Source organism: Chaetura pelagica, unplaced genomic scaffold (assembly GCF_000747805.2).
Source record: "Chaetura pelagica isolate M959 unplaced genomic scaffold, ChaPel_1.0 scaffold32, whole genome shotgun sequence".
Taxonomy (NCBI): domain Eukaryota; kingdom Metazoa; phylum Chordata; class Aves; order Apodiformes; family Apodidae; genus Chaetura; species Chaetura pelagica.
Genome location: NW_009952368.1, coordinates 348088 through 371848, shown reverse-complemented (window position 1 = coordinate 371848; position 23761 = coordinate 348088). Strand labels below are relative to the sequence as shown.

Sequence of the window (23761 nt, the reverse complement as noted above, 5' to 3'; positions counted from 1 at the left end):
TTATTAACACAAATGATTCTGAATAGTTAACACAATGTAAGTAACTATCTTCACACATTGCAACTGGTCACTCAGGGTACAGCATCACAACTGGTTCTGCAAATAAACATCCATTGCAATATAAACCCCTACAGCCAGTAGCAGCAGAATCTGGAAGAATTAGACACCTATAGACAATTATAGGCAGCACCCCTGGGTAGCTAATAACCATAAAACAAAACACCAATCAGCAAGTACCACCAAGTATTAGAATTAATTGTCAAGAGCCCAAAATCCATCTACACATGCTCTAAATGCCACCTGAGTGACTCAGGGTGCAGCACCAAAATTGATCCAGCCAATTACCATAGTTATTCATATATAAATAACTTTCAATATACATTGTAATTAGCCATTTATACCAATTACAGTACATAATGGGACAAGTCTACCTACTATTAATTGTTAATACTGTTTAAAGAATCAGTAATAACAGTATTATAATTGGTTACTAATACCAGTCACCATACTTCTTAGTCTGATGACTAATTACCATAACCATTACACTTAGTTAAAACACATTACTATTTACCACAACTTAGTCATTAATAGTTAATATTGATAGTAATGAGTTTGAATATACTATTACAGTTGGTGATTTTTAAACACCATCTTATAATTATTCTACTAGAGCATTATTATAATGTGCTGGTTACTGTTATTGTTGGGGAGATTGGGGGAAAACTGGAGACAAAATACACTTGATCAAATTAACCTGAAGCCTGAACCAATTGTTTGGCTTCATTTCACTCTTCAAAATCTTGATTCCACTGAGCTGGAGGAGAAGAAAGCTGCACTAACCTGTAGTGGGGAGGGGGCAGCTGCTGGATGACATCGTGGATTTTCACCAACCGTTCTTCATCAGTAGCAGCAGAAACAGCATCCTGGAACAAGGCAGGAAGGGATTTAGCTGCAAATGAAACTAGATACTTGCTCCAGCACCTTGAATGGCCCATGTGCTGCTCAGTATGATGTGGAGTTCATTGCTCTTGACCTCCAAGGAGGTGTTGGTCTCTTGGGGACAGCCCAGCACACGGATAGTGTGAGAAAGACAAAGTAAATCAACATCTGGGCCACGTTACAGCTTAACTGGACAGAGCAATTCATGGCAGAGGACAATTCCAGCTCCAAGCAGCATTTGCTTTTAATCGTGCTCCTGTTTGAGAAATCACTGGGGAATGGCAAATATGAGAGGGATTCTTGCAAAGCCTTTTTAGTGTCCCAGTAACCTTCTGCTGGGGCCCCAAAAAAGGATTCAGTGTGGAGTGGCATGAGGGACAAAGGCACATGTGGCAAACCTAAAGGGAGAACTGAAAAGACACCTCAGACCTGGGGCATCGCTGCACTTCTGAAATGGCAGGTGGTACCAGCAGTGGGGCTGTGGTGTGTGGCTGTCAGGCTGGTAACTTTGTAAACACACATTTCTGGTCTCTGCAAAAAGCCCAACTTCAGCAGAAGTTCAGACAAAGGAAGGTGTGTGGAAGACAGGTTCAGCTTCAGTGTTTCTCTGCTCAACCTGTGTAGATGAAGTCACCCTGAAGTGGAAAGCCTTGTACTTACTGAGAACTTCTCGTAGAGTTGGTAGGTCAGCAGAGGGTTGGGGAGCTCACGGAAGTAGAGTTTGCAGAGGGAGCCCACGCAGTGAATGTCCTGGATGTAAATGTCCTTTGTCAAGTCAGGAATCTGCTCTGAGTCAAACTCGTGGCTGGAAAGAAGAACAGAAAAATGGGCAAGGGGGTTTGATAAGGAGGAGTGAAAAGAAAACCCAGCGCAAATTACAGTCAAGAAAAGCAAGAGTTTCCTGATTTACAGGCAAAAATACATAGTTGGTCACCAAAGCCACCGACCCATGGTTGTGGTGTTGCTAAACTGGATTTTTTCCAAAATGAGACCTTTTTTTTTTTCTAATAAGGCATTTTCAGTTCATTTTACAATGGATTGGCTACTCTGCAATCTCTTTTGCTGCAACAGGGCCTTTCAGAAAGCCTTCAGAGAATGTGTCCAGAGACCACTGGAAATATAACTCCTGAGGGAGCTGCCCTGGAGGAGGAGGAGGGGCTGATTGGCAGCTCCTGTCCTTCTGCATTTCAAAGGCCTGGAAGACTGGAAGACCGAAGTGCTGAAGCAATGCAAACAGCAGTGCCAGGGGCAGCTGCTGCACGTGGAGACTGGTGTGCATGGAAGTTCCTTGGGGACAAGCTGGTGGGCTGAGCGTGCCTCTGCTGCAGGGCAACGGGAGCCAGGAACCACATGAAGACAATCCCTGAGCATTCCCTTGGTTTTCAGAGAGAGAAAAACCAAAATCACAAACATGTATGGAATAAATGCTGAGCTTAGAAGGCCAAGGGCTGGCTCGCTGCTAGAATATGTGCAAGGAAAGTGCTGTTTCAAATTATCAGGGCAGATTTGCAGGGACAAGTACACGCTGCTCCAGCTGCAGCTCAGAATCCCTGCAAGGTCCTCGAGCTGTAGTCCAGCTGATCAGGGACCCATCCTGGCTACACTGCAACCTTGGGGACTTGGTGCCCACACCCTTGCTTTCTCCCCCTGTCCAGACCAGGCAGTTTGTAACATCAATGCTAAAACAGCCTTCAGCACAGCTCCAACTCTGAGCTCACCTCTCTCTGCCTACAGGAGGGACGTAGTTTGTCCTCTGTCCAAGGCACCTGGCATGTTTGGCACTGCAGAGGTGCAGCCCTGGCACGCTGGGGAGGGAGCTCCTTCCTCCCCTGGAGGGGAAGGCTGTGAGGGAGGCCCTTTATACTACATCACACTTGTGGGGGGGTGGTGGTGAAGAGCTCTGCTTCTTCAGACCGGAGAGTAACCCAGGTCTGAAGAAGCAGAGAGAGCACCGAAGGAAATAAAGGTCCCTGCTACAATTCTCAGCACTCAGAAGACCCTGCTCCCTCGGCCACATTCTGACTCACCACTTACTTCTTTCCTGCACCAGGCTCCTCAGAAGAGAGCTCAGAAGATCAGGAAAGACACCAACCACCTCACATGTTCAGCTTTGGCTGAAATTCTCTGCCCATATCCCACTCCAGTGTATTTTTCCCTAGGAATAAATCTCACACTGTGTCAGAGACCTACCCCTGCAGGACAGAACATGGAGCTAAGGACAGGAAGCCTTACTACCTTCAGCCTTTTTTTTCAATCTCTGCACTGGCTGAAAAAAAACAACACCACCAGAATCCAGGGATAAAGATGCCAACTCAACACTCATGCTGGTCTGTCTACCAGCCAAATAAAGGCAGCTCCTGCACTGCCAAAGAGCCAACCTCTGTCCTGGAGTAAATCTCCCATGTGGAATAAATTCTCTAACTTTCTCTCCAACCAAAAAGCCCTTTAAAACTGGGAGATCCAATTCTATGTGAAATTTAGGAGCAGTGACTCATTTATAAGGATATTGCAGCCCTAGCTTTGAAATAAGCCTAATGATCTGTTTATGTAGCTGGAAAGCACAGCAATGCAACGTGTCCTACATTAACCAAACACATGAAAATCTGTGGGGATTTAGATGAACAACAGGGACAGTGTCTGCAAGTTATGCCATATACTCCCTTCCCTTTGTCTTTGGAACATCTCAGAAAATTGAAATATAGGCTGTCACTTCATTCTCTCTACTACAGCAGGGAGTGATGCCATTAAAGTTTTAGAAAACCATTTTCAAAGCACCTTGGAAAAGAGTGAAGGAGAAGAGAGTCTTGGCAACAGAAAGGGGAAAAAATGGACTAGGGCAGCAGTTAGAAAGATAGTCCAGCACAAGTCAAAATGGGGAATTAAAGGGATGTAATTGAAGCAAGGGCAACCATTTTATTCAGCCAAGACTGCTGTGGGCAACAGCTACAATCCCAGTCTTTGGAGTCTGCATATCAAAGTCTTGGGAGCAGATTTGTTTTTTTAAATGGAACTTGCTGTGATGAGAAACAGAATTAAGCTGAACCAGAATAAGCCCATCCATAGAAGGGTTTGTACAGTAACTGTACTGGCTCAAACCTGTCCTTCCAACCTGGGAATAGCTGGTACAAAAAGGATTTCCTTCAGATGGAAAATACCCCTTTGCTGCCTCTGTGACATGGGCCTAGGATCAACACTGGTATTAGTCACATCCCTCTAGGTTCTCTCAGTCCCTTCATAAGACAAAAAGGCATCCAAATGATGGGAGGAAAACCAAATCCAAAAGGATAAAGCTCATTTACTGTGATGAGAGCAGGTCCTAACAGGGGAGGACACCCAGGGAGTCCCTCCCTGCAGCGCAGCAATGCCACCCGCCGGGAATGATGCAACTGCTCTTTGCATGTTACCAATTAATTGCTAATACGCCAGGAGTTCAAAGCAGCAAGGAGAAATACCAGCTGCTCAAGAGGGCTCTGGGAGCAAGAGGAAACAGGAATAAAATGTGACAGCACAGTGACATCCTAATACTTCCCATACTCTTACCCTGAAGGAAAACGTCCTGTGAAATGAAGTCCGCTCAACACCCCGGTGTTGTTCCAGATGGTGGCAAACCCAGGGAGACCCTCCAAGCAGGAGGGTCTGTCCTGCAGGGCACAGGCTGGAACCCCTCCCCTGCCTCCCCCAGCCCTGCACAAGTGTCAAACCCCACGTCCTCACCGGAGCTTCTGGATGTTGGAGGCGATCCCGGACAGGCGGTAGATCCCGTCCACGATGCCGTGCTTCTCAATGAACTCTGTGCAGCTCTTGAGGACCTGGGGGACTGGAGAACAAGTGGTGGTGGTTAGTTGAGGATGTTATTAAAGTCCTAGTTAAAGGCTGTGGTCTTGTCAAATGCCATGAACTAAGCCTGTCTGGACGACTGCTTTAGTTATTCCCTAGAGGAGAAAGTCTGTAAGAAATGTCACTTTAGGAACTGGGGTGGAAACGGGTCTGAGGTGTCTCTGCTTTAAAGAAATGCCAGGATATGAATCAGGTTGAAAAAAGTCAATTCTGGTCCTATCACGACTCCCACAAGAACTGGGGTGTTAAATTCCATTACAGAAGTGCTACAAAATTGAGTAAATACCCTCTTTGGCCAAAACCTTCCTTTGTTTTCAAATCTCTACAGGATTAACTTATCCTGCTCAGTTTAAGCAAATCTGAACGTTAAGGAGATGCTACTTTTTGCATCAGGGCCAAGGAGAGTTTTTCTAACTGATAATTTCATCGCCAATGTCTGCCAGAGCGTGACTGGATCTAGATAGCTACACAACATCCCACACTCACAGGAACTGCAGACAGACCAGGGCATGACAGAATGGAAAAAACAAGCCCAGAGGATATAATTAGGTGTCAAGTTAATATTCAAACTGCTTCACCAACTGATTCCTTCCAGTTGACTTTGCAGCCTCCTGCAGCACCCACTGCTGGAGCTCTGTCCATCCTTGTAAGCCTAAGGAGGATTTATAAAAGGGACATAAAAGTGCCTTGAACACTGAAAGAAAATTAGGATTGAGCTCTTGTGAGCATCAGCAAATCTTCATGGATACAGCTCAAATCCTTGTGGGTTCCCCTGCAAGCCACCTTTTTGCTACAGCTCCCATGATGATTGAGATTTATTCTTGCATTAGATGCCAGGTCTGATCAATTTGCCACGTGATGCGGATTCTGAAGAGGTGACGTGGCAAATCCCCTTAGAGCAAGCAGCAAAGGCCACCTGCCAGTCAGTTCTCCTCAGTGCTACTGAACTTAGGCATCCACTGCTCTGTGCCTTCCCCTCCCCAGCCTCTTCACTGCTGCTTTCCTTGCAGCAAGCACCCTCACAGCTCGAGAAAAGACACATTTTAAATGGTTCCCTGGAAATCAGCAGGTGCATCCTGGGCTAAGGGCTATTCTGCTCCAGCCAGCATAGCAGGAAACCTATAAATCCCAGTGGATGTCAATCACACAGGCTCAGCTTTAGTGGATTAGCCTGCAGCTGCCATACCCAGAGGTACCAAGGGACAGTCACAGCTCAGCCTGTCTCCAAGGATGCTCCAGGCATCAGCAGCACCTCACGGTGCAGCAAGATGCAGCCTCTGGGGTCAGCACAGCCCTTGGACACTAAGCAATGGAAGAGACAAACCCTGGGAAGCCAAGTGCTGCTTTCTTTGGGGCCAGGAAGCCAGCAGAGGTGATCACCTTATGCTCGCCCTGTAGGTGCAATAGAAGGTTCAGCTCCCACTAACACAGCCTGAAGACCTCAGCTCCTGCTCTGAAGCCAAAGGTGCCTCGTACAGCAGCTCCACAATTGTTGCCATTAGCAATGAACCCAACACACATTTAGGCATCAGAGGCACGATAAGCAACGAGTTCCCACCACTGAGGGGATGCACACCTGGAGAGCAGGTTGGTAAAATGTGCATCAGGCACCCAGAACAGGGCACGAGACAGAGCTGGTGGAACAGGCGGCCCCACGTTCTAACAACGCTTCAGAAAACACTTCTGCAGAACCACACTTGGCCCTTCATGCAAAAAGAGTCAACAGCCTGTCAAGAAGAAAGTTTTTAAGGCTTTAAGTGACAGGAAGGAGCTGTATCACACTCAAGCAGTTGCCTAAAAGGGCTAAAGTTGTTCTGCACTGCACTGTGGGGTTAGATGTCTGTGACTCAGGTGCAGAAGAGTAGAGAGGTGAGAACAGCCCTATCCACTGCAGTGAGGACACAGGACAGGACTTTGGATGCTGACACAGTTAGTGGTGTCTCTGTGAGTAGAGAGAGAACCCAGGGTTGAGAGCACACTAGATTCATCCTCCTTTAGGATTCAATGAGATGCGAGACAATGTGAGATGTCCCCATTTGCCCCTCTACCCCCCCCCACCCATTACAAAAGGTGAGGTTGCAGATCTTGTCAGGGTGCTGGGCTGGACACTTCCTTTTGCCCACTGCAAGGGTCGGGGAAAAGACTTTACCCAGGTTTCAAAGTGCTGTGGCAAGGTCTGCTAATGTTTAGCTGCAAAATCCCAAAGACTTTAATGGTCCATACTGGAATCTCAATAGGGGTCTCCTTCAAACCTCCCCGGGTACACAAACAGCACAGCAAGATGGGATTTATGGAGCTGCCCAGCTCAGCAGCAGGGACAGTGTGCAACAGGGCAGGGGAGAGCAGGGGGAAGGTGAGGGATGTGGCACCAACAACACACCTCCTGAAGTGCTTCTTTGTTGTGGAAGATCCTGGGCACAATTAGAATTAATAGACACGGAAAAAAAATCCAGCAGGCCTGTTCTGTGCATTTCCTTATCTGGTTACCAGGACAACCTGTTCTTTAAGCTAAATATATCATACCAGCACCAGGGATATTTTTGGGGAATTCTGCATGGTGGGAGAAGTGACAGAAATTCAAGAAGGGCTATAATTGTACTTGAAGGCCCTTTGCTGGATGGTGACTTGATTTTTCACCAAAGATGACACCTGACAATTACACATGTCTTTAACCTCCCTCTCCTCTCTGAATCCCAGGCCCTTTAGCTAAATATACATTTATATACCTGCATATCCACACATATGGAGGGAGTAGTGTCTGTTGCCAGCAGAGTGAAATGGCAGGATGGGAGCACGAGCTAAGACTTCATTTTCTGATGGCCAAGCATGCCAAGACCACCACCACAGCATGACCTGCAGTGTTCAGGTCCTGATTTTGGCTTCTAGATCCCAAACCAAGGACCAGGTTTGAATGGAAAAGGTATCTCAGCTGCATCACAGCAGAAAACTGATGGAGATTTTTTTCTCACAGGTTGTAGCAGCATCTATGCTAAAATTCTCTTAATGGTAGTTAATTACTGTGCTTCCTGCAATTATAACAATCAGACTTGACGATGTGGGTGGTTTGTATTAACAGCCATGAAAGTCCACCTAGCTCAGCCCCTGGCTTCTGGCTTAAGGAAAGGCTCAAGAAGGAACAAGCCCAGGGTAGCACACACTGGGTTCCTCCAGTCCCAACTATGCCCAGAATTGGTGTCTGTGTGAATTCAACCCAGCACAGGGCCCTTCCCAGCTCCATGTTCCCAGGCAAGTACCAGCAGTGCACCAGCACTCACTGTTGGGTTTATTCTTTCCCTGAACAACACACTCTCTGACCACTGACTCCAGACAACCTCTCTGCAGTGAAGCCTGTCCCAGCTGCAGCCCCTCACACCCACAGACAGGTGCTGCCTTTGAACCCCAGGCTCTCAGTGAGAATCCCAGAACTGTTCATGTCTCCTGTTCCAAACCCAATCACCTTCCCTCATTCCCTCTGCTGTCTCAAAGAGCAGGTATTGCAGGACACAATGTGCAGAAGGCTGGAATGGGGATGCATTGCCAAAGGAGACCCCAGCAGATTTCATCACCATAGCAGCTAAAGGAATTTATGCAACTCATTCCTGAGCATCTCAGCTGGTTTGAAAGGTTCATTACATCTCCCAGGGCTTGTTAACTGGTTAATTCTTTGCCAGTAAGAGGAAGCAGAAGTTTTATGGGTTTCATTCTGAAGGACATTTTGATTCATCTTGGAAAAGGCACATTTACTTTCCTATCATCTTGGTTTTATTTTTTCCTTTTTAATCTTTTGTAATGTTCGCTCTCTGAGTTTTCAGCTTGCCCTTTTTTTTTTTTTTTTTTTTTTAATAATTATTTTTAATTCTCCCAGCCTGTTACTGGAACCAGAACTATTTGTTCAGCCTGGGGAAGGAGGCCTCCCACCAAGCTCCCCTCCAGCAGCACCATTTCCACAATATTCCAGCAACAAGGTGAACTGCTGCACGATCCAGGCCTTTGGCTGCTGTGCAGCTGCTCAGCTGAATTCCACACACAGCAAACCAAGGTGGGAAGCTAAACCTGCAGCCCAGCAGGAACAAGAAAAATGCAATTAGCTCTTCTGAGCACCACTCTGAACCACCAAAAGAAAGGTAACAACATGGCTATCAGGTACCTGCAACCATTCTTCCAGGTATCTACCCCTCCACCTCACAGTAAAAGTGACACAGAGGGTGCAAACCAGCTTGGGACAGGGAGGTTAAGGGTCTCCTCCTGGTTTTCTGTCCTGCCACCAGCAAGCCCCCTGTGTGCACCATTTTATAAGCATGCAGACACCCCCCACCCCCCAGACACACATTCAGAAAAGAAGTCCAACTTCAAAAGATTCTCTTCTAAGGACTTTGACTCCTAAACCCATGTCCTCTCACTTGAATCTGCACCAGTAAGAGAAAAGCACCAGAGCAACCAACCAGCAAACTCCCTGCAAGATGCTCTCATCCCCATTTCCAAGAATGACCCACATTAACATGATTGATGCTGTTGATGAGTAAAGTCCAAGCCTATAATCACAAGCTGCACTATTTCCTGGTATCACGCCATGTTTTCATTTGAAGTGTGACTTTTGCACTTGGGAAAGTGCAATAATGGAAAGAGGGGCCATAAACTGGTTCCAGGAGCCACCACCAGCAGAGCCCGTGTGGAATTTGCCTCTGGCACTGGACTCTGCTTTTCCAGGCTGGACTTTTCTTTTATGGCAGCTCACCCAGCAACTGTGTCAAAACAAAGTGCAAAGTTCAAGCCTGAGAAACATAAATCCCACAGAGTTGCATCAGGCTGGGCAGGTAGATAACCATGTTTCTCAAGTCCTGGGAGATCAGCAAGGTTCTGGACAGTGTGGGTCTGTCTACATGTGCAATTCTGTGCTTGAGGGCTGCAAGTGGTACCTGACTGCACCTGATCAAGGATGGGCCTTGGGGTGGGACATCCATCTCCCAGGCTGCATCCACTAATTTTCTCGGGTTGGCTTTTTGTTTTACAATTAAATATCCACAAATGGAATAAAGATACTCCTAATACATCCATAATTGAACCCAGTGCTTGTGTTTTCTGTTTGGATCAATTACACTTCCTACAGTGAGTTGAAAAGGGAAAAAGTATCCACATTGTTAGGAGTGGAGTGAGGGCTCAGGGCACAAGCAGCTCCTGTATGGATTGCAACATTTTTTTTCCTCATGTTTGTTCCCCCTACAGCTGTAAGGTTTCAAAATGCAAATTAATTTTCAACTCCCTGCTGTCCTCTGGGTCACTCAGGCATAAATAATTTCTCTTCTCACAGCTGCAGGCAGGGCAGAAAAGAAGGGGAGAGAGAAACTGTCTCTTTTCTTAACTGCAGAAGTTGTATTGCCTGCTCAGCTCTCCCTTTCTCCAAGTACTTCCCCCAAACAAATACTTCTCCACGGGGACCCCATGTTCCTCTTTGTCATGCTAACCCCGTCCCCAATCATCTGGAGTTCCAGCAATTCAGAGGGCAGCTGGTGAAGCAATAACAGTGCCTGTTATGTTTGGAAATTTGCCCAAAATAGCTGAAAACTATTGGACTTTAAATGTATCAACTTGTGTTCAACGAGTTTGTGTAGCAGAGAAAGCATCTGCAGGAAGGAATTCTCTGCTCCTCTGTTATTTGGGTCAACTCTTGCACTCCTGTCCAGGCTGCAGGACCAATCTTTTACATTACAGGGGTTTGGGTGTGCAGAGGCACAGACTGGCCAGGTCAGGAGAAACATTTAGACACCTAAGCCATGCAGGTTTTGCACCATTTACAGAAATGCTCCAGTGATTTGGCACCATTTGCTTTCCAAGCCTGCTGACATGGTTAGATTAATCACAGCATTCACAGATTCACAGTGTCCTTCTGGTGGGAAAACACCTTCAAGATCACCAAGTCCAACCACTACCCTAACTCTGCCACGTCCACCACTAAAACCTGTCCCCTGGCACCACATCTGTCTTTTTATGTCTCCAGGGATGGTGGCTCAACCACCTCCTTGGACAGCCTGGGTCACCAAGTCCAACTCCCGCCCCAGAACAGGACAACCCCAAAGTTCACACCATGTCCCTGAGGGTGTTGTCCAAGTGTTTCTTGAATATTGTCAGGCTCAGTGCCATTACTGCTGCCCTGGGGAGCCTCTTCCAGTGCTCCACCACCCTCTGGGTGAAGAATCTCTTCCTAATGTCCAACCTAAACCTCCCCTTGCACATCTTTCCTCAACCTAGAGACTCTGAGAACAGTTAATGTGAAAATCTCTTTTTGGTTAGAAAAGCAACAATACCCAAGTGAAAGCATTTGATGGGCTGAAAGCAGCCAACTGGACAGCAGAACTTACTGTCTGCTCAAGCCAGACGAGGTCCCTACAAGCATTAGCACATTGTGCAGTGACCATGGGCATGAGGCTTCCTGAGAGCCAGCCCAGGTGCAGGGGGGCTCTGGAGAAGCTGAGCTACCCCCCCACGAGGCACAAAATAAAGACAGGGGACACATGCAAGTAAGTTTACTTATTTCCTACAGACATTCACAAGGCTGCTCTGGATCCAGCAGGCCAACCTGTGCTAGCGCTTGAATAAATACTGTTTAATGTTTCTATCATGCTCTTAATCTTCCCAATTACTTCACAAGCATGAGAAACCTACCCTTGTGGCATCTTGGGGGCAGATACGGACTGGTAGTTTGATTTTACAAGCCTGGAGATGGAAGGAGAGATAGCAAGTGAGTTCCCTGAGGCCATGAAAGGTGTGTGAGAGATGGGGTTTGAGTTAAGAGCCCCAGCTCACTGGGAGAACCTACCTACAGTTTAGGTCAGTGATTACCCAAGTCCTTTGGAGATGGATCTTGATAAAGAAATTTCTAAAGATTGTGGCATGATGAAAGGAAACTGGTTTTGGCATGTCTGAGGCTGACAGGTTTCTTGTCAACCTCCTATAAAAAGGGCCAGTTAAAGAAATAACAGGCAACAGGATGGATGGGAGGGTCTGGCTGATACTACCTGAGGACTCACAGGGGCTCCCAAATCCCAACAGCCCCACTGAGTTACTGCCCCAGAATGTGACTTCACAACCATTTTTGTCCCATTTACACTGTCTGTGTGCAGAGCTGCCTGAGAGTAAAGAAGATTTATCCTATTTTAGGGGGCTTGCCCAAGTTACACAATAAAGGTCTTAGCACAAAAGAGAATTGCAAACAAATCCTTCAAACCTCAGGTTTGTGTCCTAATCATAAACTCCTTTACAAACAGGGAGAGAAGTAAAAGCAGGGTGCTGGATCTGACTCTACTTCATTTGAATCTGCCAAGTTCACATTCAAACTCATCTGCTTGGATGCTCTGAAAATACCTATTAAAAGCTCAAAAACACCCTGAGGGTTTATTCAGAGAACAAATGCATCAGGGTCATCCACAGCCACCATCCTCCTCAGCCCCCTGCCCTGACCCTGGCCAATTTCACTGTCTGATCCCAGAGTCCTGCCTGACACACAGGACCTACCCTTCCCATGCAGAATTTCACTAAACCTTTGTGTAGGAACAAGAAGTTATTGCTCCAACAAACCTATTGATGTGGCTGCCAGCATTCAAGTCATAACAATTCCAAGAATATTTGGGGAACTACACGCTGAGGTTGCTGTGACACCACGTCACCATTTGCTATTTGAACTACCCAGGTAAAGCTTGATGATCTGTTTCTTCTGGAAGTTCTGAACATGCTAAAAAGTCTGAAAGGAAAATGCTGAAGCAAAGCAATTCCCTCTCCAGGACTTCATGAGCAGGGATTTCAGCTGGGCCTTCAAAATGTAAACTGGAAGTTCTTGGCTTTCAGGGGCTGCCTTGTGTTTACCATTAAAATAGTATGTAAAGAAAGGAAGGAGAAAAAGCAACAATTTTGTAAATATTTATAACTTTCTACTTTTTAGCAAAGTTTGCTTTACTTCTTGTTTGCCAGGTTCAATTTCATTCTGAGAGAGAATGTGGGAACTGGTTAAGTTTACCCTCTAGAAGTTAAAACATCAGGAAAAACTGAAATGAATAACTATGCAAGACTCAGCTGTCCTGAATTCCAAGCCAAGGCTCCCTTTGCAGATGGCAGAGATCCAAAGCCAGCCAGGCAGACTTTTATTGTAATGAAAATTATTAGCTAGTAGAAGGGACTCCTTGCATTAATACTAGGAACCAAAAGGATGACATATAGATTATCCAATTTAGGCTTCAGCTAAGGGGAACCAGATTTTTACAGACCCCTGCCAAGTTGCTGCCCAAGATCCATTCCTTGTGTTTCTCTGCCCTGGTTACAGTCTTCTCCTTCTACCCAAATCTTCACTAAGTCAGCATCCAAGGCAGCAGCATCACTCAGCTGCAGGCAGGGGTTGGCTCAAAGGGAGGGATGACATCTTGGGCCTTGAGCAAGCTCTGGTACCACCAGAAATGCCAAGACACCATTAAGAAGCTCATCTGAAGGGCATAACATCCAGCACATGAAAATAAAACCATGTGCTGCAGTTGTTGATAGCACCCGGAGGGCAACAGGATCTTCTATCTGCTACAGTGTGACCTTCCATGCAGCTTTCTCAAGTCTCAGCTTGCATTTCATTTTTTCTTCAGTCCTACTCAACTTTGTCAAAATCATTGCTAATAAATCTGAGGGCCTGGGAAGAACAGGAAGGACAGAGAGCAAGACCAGCAAACGCTGGTTTTCATAGGCATTTACTTTCTCAGCAAGAAAATTCCTCTGCCTCTTGGTTACAGGCCACTGGTATTTTCTAGTCCTTCAGAAACGAGGTGTAGGTCCTTCCAAGTGGGAAAGTGGTCCATTAAAAACGAGTGCCATTCCTGAACCCATCACTTCCAATCATGGAAGCTGATGATGTATCAATGCAACAAGTGCATAAGGAAGTACAAAAAATACCATCTGCTTTTAGCCTACAAAACCTCTGTTAACAGACCTGACTGCACTGCATGGATTCTCTCATGACAGAAACAATTGATACCACCATTCTGGGGTACACCGGGGTCAGCCTGTGCTCCACTGACAGCCAAGAGACATGATCACCTTCCCCAAGCACCAGGAACATTTTCAGCATGGAAAACTGCCTCAGAATATTCTGAGGCACACAGGAGGAGATGGTAGAGATGCTGCAGTGCAGCACATAACCAGTTCCCACACCCAACACACACATCCTCTACAAGCTCCATTCTTTCTGCTCCATTCTTTCTTTTGGTTTCCTTTGAAAGGAAAAAAATGAGGGGGAAAACATCTCTCTACCTACAAAAGGAATGAAGCCTCTTCACAAGCCAGGAATTATACTGGATTTGCTGCATCTCACAGCTTCATAAGAGGTACAGCAGGTGCCAACAGCACCAAACCAACTGGGAGCATCTCTCAGGGTGGTGAAGAAACACCTACTCCCCATTGAGCTTGATCTGCTTCCAGAGGAGGCTTGGCTGGCAGGGACGTATTCAAAACCCAGGAGCCAACAAATGAATAATGCACTAAATTTCAATGGAGACAGGCCTCTTAAGGCAGGTGTTGAATGGAGAGGTATTATGCAAACCAACATACGTGAAGGGAGCATCACCACAACCTTTGCTAGATTTAGACCCAGCAGAGAAGTCAAGAATCCCTCACATCAAAACCGGTTTTGCTCCTGCAGGTTCCAGCCCGTAACTCGGTGCTGCCGCGTGACAGGGAAGAGGAGCAGAAAGGACAGAGTGCTGTTACTCTCACTGGAAACCACACACCTCTGTACAGTGACCAAGGGCACTGTAACACCTTATTCCCCTTTTCAAAAGCAGAACACAAAGGTTTTGAAAAACAGTCCCTGTGATCTGCCCATGACTCAGATCTTCATCTAAGAATCCAGGCAATGATGCTTCTTTCCCTTCACTGCTGTCTTGTCTACCAGGGCCTTTGGGAAAGGACTGTTCCACATCATGTGGGGTGTAACTCCTGCCACAGAAGGGCCCCGTTGTTTGCAGAGCTCAAGGTGTTTGCACACTACAAAGAGCACTTAAAAATAAAGCAACCAAACCAGGACACTGCCTGCCTACAGCTGCCAGCCCAACAATCCCTGCAATCCCCAGCATGAATCACCACACACAGAGAAACATTTTAAGGTACAGTGCTCATCCCCACAGCTGTTATTGTTAGCATTTGTTACAAATACACATCAATTAAAAAAATGACAAACTGCATCTTCATCAGCAATGAGAAGGCAGGAGCAACCTCAGCCTTGTTCCACTCACCCCATCTTACCCAGACACCCTCCCCTGAGGAGAAACTCCACAAACACATCTATTATACTCTGAAGTTGAGCAGATGCAAGTTCTGGCACGCTGGCATGAGATGCCTTTTGGCAGACAGAGAGAGAGAGAGGGAGAGAGAGAGAGGGAGAGCACCCTGCCTCACCTCAAAACTCAGGCAAACCCAGACAAACAGGGCCAAACACCACGCGCTGGACACAGAGCGTGTGCGGGGCTCTGCAGGACAGAACCACCCAGCCCTTGCTCCCTAGCAGTAGGACAGGTCACATTCCTGCCTGTTTTTCCTCCTGTCCATCTCATGCCCATTTACTCTCCGTTTGCAGCAGGCACAGTGGATGCAGAACAAGAGGGATGACTTGCTGAGCCCACAGGAAGACAACAGCGCAGAAGGTAAAATATTCCCGCTGGGTTTGTACACTCTGGCTGGAGGCAAACTCTCCTCTAGCTGAGTACTCTGAGCCAGCTGCCTCAACACACTGGTCAGTAACTAAATGTTAGACTTACTCTGTGTCCTTCCTCATCCCTTTTATTCTCTCAGTCTGTTCCTCTCTCACCATTTCCTACCTCAAAGACAATCTCATGACTGCAAAACTGGGACTGCTCATGTTGTTCCACAGTGAATTCTCAAGAATTTAGGCTTTGTCATCTGCCCAAAGCTGATAATTAATAAAATTTGTAACATAACCCCAGTTTGGTTCAATGCTGCATTTCTGAGGAGCACATGATGCTTTGTCACTCATTTCAAACTTTGTGGGCAGCGTCATTTTCTCCTTTGATCCTGCCAAATGGGGTTTTTTGGATCTTGGATAGCAACCCATCAAAACTGGCATCAACCTAAACAGATCCATGGATGTATCGGGTTCTTCTCTGCTTTCCTGAACGGAGATGTTTGATGGTGGTAATCCCAAAACATTTCCAGTAGGTACCATGCACAGACTTCACTTACAGCACTCTGTGCTGCTATAAAAATACTCACTTATGTTCTGGAGAAGGAGTAGGACTGCATCTTTGCTCTAATTCAACTGTGGGTCTCCTGTGATACCCTAGTCCCCTCTCAGTGGATCAGCCCTGCAGGTGGCTCGAAGACTGATGAATTTTAAGCTACTGCATGCAGGAACCTTGAAGTGCAAGTGCTTGATTCACAGGAGCCCAGAAATGTCTCCACAAACGCAGTCCCAGGGATTACGTCACTTGGAATACAGGTCAGAGGAGCTGAATCACACAGAAAAGACCCAGTCCTGCTGGGTGACATGGAGACATGCCCCTGTTAGCAACAGCCAAATTGGATCTGCTTCACTCCAGAGAGTTAGGAAAGAGTTATTAAATCAAGGGTGAAAGCAACTGGTAACTTTGCAGGCCTCATTAGCACAGCTCAGGCTCAGTCCCCCAGTCACATGTGATGGGAGGGGAGTGTCCAGACCAAGAAGTGAACTCCCAGAGACTCAAACTGGAGGCCCCCGTGGAGTTAGAACAGTTTAGTTCAGCTCAGGATGTGTCTTCTGTTGCTAAATAAAATGTGTGCCCCTTAAAGCCGTGGGGAAGAAGTCCATGCAGAGGGCAGGGAAAAGCTTTAATTCTTGCTGACTTGTGCCTCAAACGGACAGGAGGGCTGGGGAGGAGAGAGGCTCTTTCCCATTAATGAGCTCACTCTGCTGGCATGTCTTCTGCCCTCCAAGATAGCTCCCACAGCATGAGTATAAAACCAGCTCTGTAGCTACCCAGCAGTGTAGATTACCCACTCCTGATGCAGTTCTTACATGGGTTACTGTCTGTTTCTGTCTCCAATCCACCCAGTTTCTGGCTCTCTGATGCTTTTCAAGCCCCAGCAATAGAGATCTCTACTGGTTCCAATTAACAAGCCAACGAGCCTTGCCACAGTCCTGATTCCATAAAAACAAGCTCGTATTACTCACCAACTGGTAGTAAAACACTTCAAAAGTCAGGCAAAGGAGTGCACGTTGCAGTCACCAACTGAATCAGCTGGAAAAAGTGCACAAAACAGCTCCCCACCCTTAACTATCCCTTTTCCAAAAGGGGCTCACATGAGCAAGGAGGTTGAAGTGCCACTGCAAGCCAGTTTGACAGAGAAACTCCTTTCCTGGCCCACACATCACCTCTCCCTCAGCCTGCAGGGAAGAGCTGGGAGCTGTTAGGTGAACAGCTCTGGCATCAGGGTCTGCAAAATGGACTGCACTGGGCAAGGAGCAAAATACCAACCAGCTGCCCAGCTGGCCCAGCCAGGCAGTGGTGCTACCCCCATCACTACCTTCCTGATGGCTTTAGCTCCTGGGGAAACTGGCTGAAGCCCCTGCTTCATGCTCCATGCTGCTCTGCCAAATAACCCTCAGCAGGGGCACTCATGGCAATGGCCCTGGCTAATGAATCACAGAATATTGGGGGTTGGAAGGGACCTCGGAAAACCATCGAGTACAATCCCCCTGCCAGAGCAGGAACAAAAAAAACCAACTAGGGCAGAGCACTCAGGAAGACATCCAGATAGGTCTTGAAAGTCTGCAGAGAAGGAGACTCTACAACCTCTCTGAGGAGCCTGTCCCAGGTAGAGAATTCAAGTCCTCTGTTTGCCACTCAGCACTGCAGGCACCTCCCCAGTTTCACAGAAGAGACTGGAGATGTCACAGTGAGAGGGCAGGAAAGAGGAATGGAATGGAAGTTCAGCTGAGGAACAGTATTGACAATTGTGTAAATTTGGGAATGGATGGCTCTTCTCTGCTACCTCCCTGAGCTGGTGAAAATGACCAAGACCACCTACAGAAAACTCTCCACAAAAAACTGAGAGAAAAGCTGTGACAGAGGTAACACCCAGTTAATTCCTGTAGATTTGTGAAATTGAGGGAAAAAGCAGATAAAGGATTTACACTGCAAACTGTGCTAGAATCATACAAAGGTACTGAGTTAGAGACACTTGCTTCTTGTTACCATCAGCCTTGATTTATCCTTCAGCCACTGAGTGTTGTGACACCTCTCACTGGTACCAACCAGCCCTTTGCTAGATACAATCATCCTGAAATAAGATTCCCAGCAGAGGAAGAACTCAATAATGGACTGTTTCTTACCATCATGGCCAGAGTTGAGAAGATGCTCTCCCAGGTCACAGCCAAACACCCTTTCCTTCAGGATCCCCCGCTGCTTCAGCTTCTGTTTTGTTGGGCGCGACTTCATGAATGTCCGGAGGAAGGTGATGAGCTTGCCGTGTTTTTTGGACACTGCACAACAGAATAAAAAGAGCACTTCATCTCAGATTTGGTTCAGTTAGGCAAGGCCAAGTGTAACACATTCTACAGAGCACATAAGAACTGGAGTAACATTAATATCAATTATTTACGGAAACAGATTGCCAAGGGCTGATACTAAACAGAGACTTGGCTCTTGTTCTAAGCCTTGGCCAGCCCAGCAACCAGAGGAGACAGCTGCAATGGAAGAGTTTAACACAAAGACACATACATCTGCAAAGCAGCTCCAGGTGGGAGTGCACGAAAGGACTGTCACAGCACTGGCTGATGGGCAGCACCTGAGAGCTGCAACTTCCAGCTCTGGAAAAGCAAACGAGGCTGAACCAACAGAACCAGTTATCTCATGTACACAGACAAACACAGAGCATAATCTACAAGCAGAAATAAATGCTTTGTTACTGGCTCTACTTCTAGTAGTCTGAGGAGCCTCCAGAACAAATGAATGACTAATCACATCTGAACTTGGAGGCCATTTGCTCCAAGTGCTGCAGATGGCCCTTCCAGCACACCTGCCACTTCCATGGACCTGGGAGGCACAGTCCATGCCAGGGCAGCGTCAGCTCCCCAAGTCTTCTCAAACCTTTGCAAGGTAAAAACATCACTGTCTTAGGTTTATTTAATAGACAGGCAAGGCAGCTGATTTGAAGAGATGTATCTATCCCCTCCAGAATAAATCCAAGAAGCCTACAAAGAGAGGAGACCTCAGGAGCCATCCCTCCAAGCCTCCTGCTCCGTCTCTCTACGTGATGCAGACTGGGCTCTGTGCCCTGCTGGTGCAATTGGTTTGCTCACACCACCCTGTCCTGCTGAGGAGCAGAACCCCGAGTCAAATGAACTGCAGAGTAACACAGGACATAAGAGGGTGACACAAATAAACTCCCACAAAGGGAGGGGAAGCTGGGCCCAGGTTTGAATGGGAAGCAGAACAATCAACTTTTCTTCCTGAGGCCCACTCTGAAAGCAAAAGGGCTCAGGGCCTCCCCAACAAAAGTGCCATTGTAGACATGATTTAAAAGCAGTTTAACTTCAACAGAAGAGCCCTGTTGAAAAGAACAAATCACTAGGTAGAAAAGGCTGTGCTTTGTGAGGAAGCCTTTACAGCTGCAGGAAGTTGTAAAGGCTCCTGCAGCAACATCAGCAATCACTCCTCCCTGCTCCCATCTCAGATCCCAGGGAGGAAACACAACTGTGCATCTCACCTGCAGCAAACCCATAAGTACTATCATCACATTCCAGCACAGTAACACTATTTTGAACCACAAAGCAGAGCAAGGAAGATCCTGGTGACAAAGGTACATCTCTTGGGTGTCACTGCTGCTCGATAACAGGCACAGCCTGGAATTCAGAGAGCAGCCTTGGGAGCTGGGACTCAGCAAAAGGGAGGTGGATGCAGCAGTGCTTGATGCAGCAGTCAGGGGATTCTTCAACTAGACAACATGAAAATCCTTGTCCCAAGAGCAAGGTTATACCATGCTGTGCTTTGTGATGTTTTAATCCCTTGAAACAGCTGAGTATTCTTCTCCCTGTTTTGATGCAGCCCCTCTATTTATAACAAACCCGATTCCAACAACCTTAACATATTCCTGTGTGAGTAGAGTTGTGCTTTGGCATACAGTCCTTCTTCACAGCACGACACCATGCTGATCTGCAGCAGCTAAATGCATCTGAACACATGAAATCCTAACATCTCCAACAAACTCCACATCTGCACTCTCAACAATCAAACCCAAATCGTTTAACAAAACACAGAAGCATTGAGCACGACAAACTGTGGCTATGGGGGCTTTAATTAAAGGAATGTTTTCAGTTTGATGAGGTTTTTTTAATTCCAGACAATAAATGAACAGATTGTGCTGACACACCAAACAAAGTTAGGACAGATTTTGATTGTATCCATCATCACAGTAAAGTAACAGCTCATTTATCATCTCCTTTCAGCTCTGTTCAAGAATTAATGGAGACAAGAGTCTCATCCTGAGCACCCTGGGGCTCCTGTGATAGTGCTACTGGAGGTGATAGACTGGAGACAGACACTTTCACAGTCAGATAAACAAACAGAGCAATTACTAGTATCCGTGTATTAATTGCAATAATTTCACAGACTCCATATACAATTCTGCATGAAGTATCTCGCTTGGCTGAAGGAAAAATGAATCCATCAGAGAATGGATTTATGATGGGGAAAATGCATCCAACTCCAATACTGTATAAATTCTACTCCTGTGGGTGACCAGGTCAGCAAGTGACCTTTGGGTGTCCCCTCAGGCATGAAAACCATAAAAAGGTGCAATGGAGTAACTTGATCCACCGGTCCAAGAATGTGCTTTGCTGATACATGTTTACATCTCACACCAGAAGGGAGACCTGACTTTTAAAAACACAATAAATCTGTTCTGCCTTTAAGTCACTCCATACAGGTTAAAGTAATTGTCTTGTTTCCTGCATCATTAAGCCGACTCCTGCCAACACCCACAGGGTCCCAGTGCCACAGCCCAAGCCCCTGCCAGGGCACTGCCCCAGCAGGTGAAGTCACCAGAAATTCACTTCTCAGTGGTCTGTTGAAACATTTGCAGTTCTTTGGTTAAACACAGTTCCCTGCACAGCTCTTCTCTGAATCACTGCCCACCCTGGAGGAGACTTTCTCAGGCTAAACCCACTTCAGAGTTTTATACCTACACAGGAATGAGTCACTGATGGGAGTGAGGCTGCTCCTGGGTGGGGAAGAAGAGAGAACAGTGAGAAATTCCAAGCAGTCACCTCTCTGCTGACAGGTTGTAAAAAAGAACACAAAGGCAAGTAGGTGTCTGATAAGGGTAAGTTACCCTTCTGAGCTGGAAGCACTCAGGGCTGCCCCGTGTGCTGTCTGGCTGCCAACAGCAATAAAGGCTGGAACGCTTTCCATCCTGCTTCCAAGTCCTCTGGCACCATCCAACCCTCAAACCAACGATGCAGCCTAAGAGAGGTTTAAATTCTGATGCATGTTAGTTTAGATGAAGCCATTTGCTCATCCTGAAAACCCCACAATTAGTGAACAATGGAAGTTATGGAATCAAGACACGGGGTTTAGGCCAGGAAAGAAATAAATCTAAAATGGTTACAAACTAAGGAGATGTGAATTAACTAATTAGCCCTTTTCTACCTTTATTGTCCCACCAATAAAGTGGGGATATATGACAAAACCATTCACAGTTTGTGTCTCCATGTGAGGTTGACACCTGACATGGGAATAAAGTCAGACAACGCAGCAGCTTTAGTACCAGGAACTTCACATGGCTGCAACAGAGAAGGTGCTGAATTACCAACTGAAAGGCAAATAAAACTAAACAAAACCCCTAAGATTGATCCATATGACTGACTCAGATTTAACTGCTATAAAACAAATTGTTTACCAAGAAATGAAGGCTTTCCTAGAAGGAGCAGGGGCTGATTTCCCTCAGAAGGGCTGAGCAGCCTGATCAAGCACAGACAAATTCTCCATCCAGCTCCGTGAGACTGGCTGAACAAAAAACCAACCCATCAAAACCCAAACCAAAAAGCCCACCTGAGGTTGGACTGCTTGTGAAGTTTTGTTGGCATGAAAGTGTCAATTAGGAGTGAGAAAAAATATCACACCTTGAGTTGACAGAACAACTCAGGCCAAAGCCTTCCCAGGCTGGGAAGAAAGAGGAATATTTGTGCCAGGTAGTTTATAGTGGTTTTGGGAAACTGCCATAGGCTGTACCTCCTGAGGAACATTCACCAATCAAACCATGCCATTGTTGCTACACCACCAAGCTTTTGTAGTATAAAAGAGGCCTGAAATTCCCCTGACATTGATAAAAACTATTAAATAACAATTACTTCATTAAAAGCAGGGCTTGTTCACCCTAGTGCTGCAGACTGAAAAGGCAGGCCAGGATATAGTTCATGCAGCTTTGTTTGCTGCAGAAATGTGTCAGCCATCAAAGTGGTTTCATGGCTCTTGTTCAGCACAATATGCTTTTCCTGGGATTTTTTGGGGAATCAACTGGAAAGCTCACAGGGATCTCTTAGGATATGCTGAAGATTCCAGTGTCTTCTCTGACCTCCTGCCAGGCCATGGTGGCCATCCTGCCATGTTCCTGCACCTCTTGGTGAGGTTGCACTGAGCTCAGTCACCTCAGCCATCCAGGTTAAAAATGATCTGAACTTGGTGCTCTTAGAGCAGAAGAGTGTGAGTGGTGGTGGCAGCCCAGGTGAGGGGGCAGGAAAGCACACCAAGCCAAGCAACCCTTCTCCCACTGAGCTCCCTGCCAAAGCCACCAGCACAGCTCTGCCCTGAATTCTCTGAGGCACCAGAGTGCCCATTTCTGATCCCACTCATGCCCCTGTGGATTTGGCAGGGATGCAATTACTCCAGATTTACACCCCTAAGACCCATGGCTCATCAATCCCATGTGTTTCAGCACCACATCTGGGCCATAAAACTCTTCCCGAGACCACTCCAAAAATGTAATATTTAATCACCATTGCCCGAAGTCTTGGCAACAAAAGTAGGATGGAAAAGCTCACTGACTCCTTGGCTTTGAAATGTGGGGATCAGAGAGGAGAAGGCTTTTAATAAATGCACCCTGAGTGTGTCCCCAGTATATTTTTGCATGCATTTTCCTTCTCTTTTCAGTAAGAAAACCCCACGATGGAATGGCAAGAACACAACCCAATGCAGTCAACACACTGAGACTCCTGCAGGCCTGGGCTGCATCTCCCACCTTACACACTCTGCCTCTTCCCAAAGACCAGGGGAACCAAACAACAGAAGAGCAGATATTAGCATTTTTCCAATCTTTTTTTGTGCACAAACCCAGGTAAGTGCTCACTCAGACACCTTGGTGTACAGTGACCCAGCAGCAGGTTTTGAATGTGTTCATGGCTGTTTCCTACAGGACATCCTCACAAATCCACTGCCTGTCCCCCTGCAACCCCCTGGCCAAGGGAAAGCAGATCCATGCTAAACAAATGAAGAGCACCTGCCTTATCTCCTGCAGCTATCACTAATATTTTGGTTTTGAACTCAAACTCCTTGCTAGCAGCATGTTGTCTAACAGGGTTAGTAAACTTTCTGAGAAAATCTTGGCAGGGTGTATATGCTGACCCCATTCCCAGCACATGCCCAGGGTGTTTGTTTCTCTTATTATTAAGGATGATTTTTCAGGCTCCAGAGCCCAGCTGTCCCCTGCTGCCAGGGCAGCATGGTGTGAAGGTCCAGAGCAGTGTGGCTGCATAGTTTAAATTTTATAAACAAACTGCGACAGGCAGTCACGACAGCAGAGATGGAAAAAGGTGTGGGGATGGTGTAAAACAGCCCAGCTAGATATTGCAAAAGCAAAGCAAAATCCACCCTCTCTGAATAGAAATTTACAGCAAACAAAGCTAAATTTTTCCAGGCTATTAGCCCCTCCAGACCCATCCTCTAAAATTAAACTCTGCTGCAGGGAGGGA

General features: G+C 46.6%; 1 protein-coding gene across 1 annotated transcript in view; it reads right to left on the bottom strand.

The window, feature by feature from the left end:
• The window catches only part of ARHGAP32 (Rho GTPase activating protein 32), a 150132-nt gene that overhangs the window by 13013 nt on the left and 113358 nt on the right, over window positions 1–23761 (bottom strand). Inside the window, exons 10-13 of the mRNA XM_010008099.1 lie at window positions 18128–18277; window positions 4654–4756; window positions 1600–1744; window positions 841–923 (exon numbers count right to left, since the gene is read on the bottom strand). Of these exons, the coding sequence (XP_010006401.1) occupies window positions 841–923; window positions 1600–1744; window positions 4654–4756; window positions 18128–18277 (481 nt within the window). The remainder of the gene's footprint in view (window positions 1–840; window positions 924–1599; window positions 1745–4653; window positions 4757–18127; window positions 18278–23761) is intronic.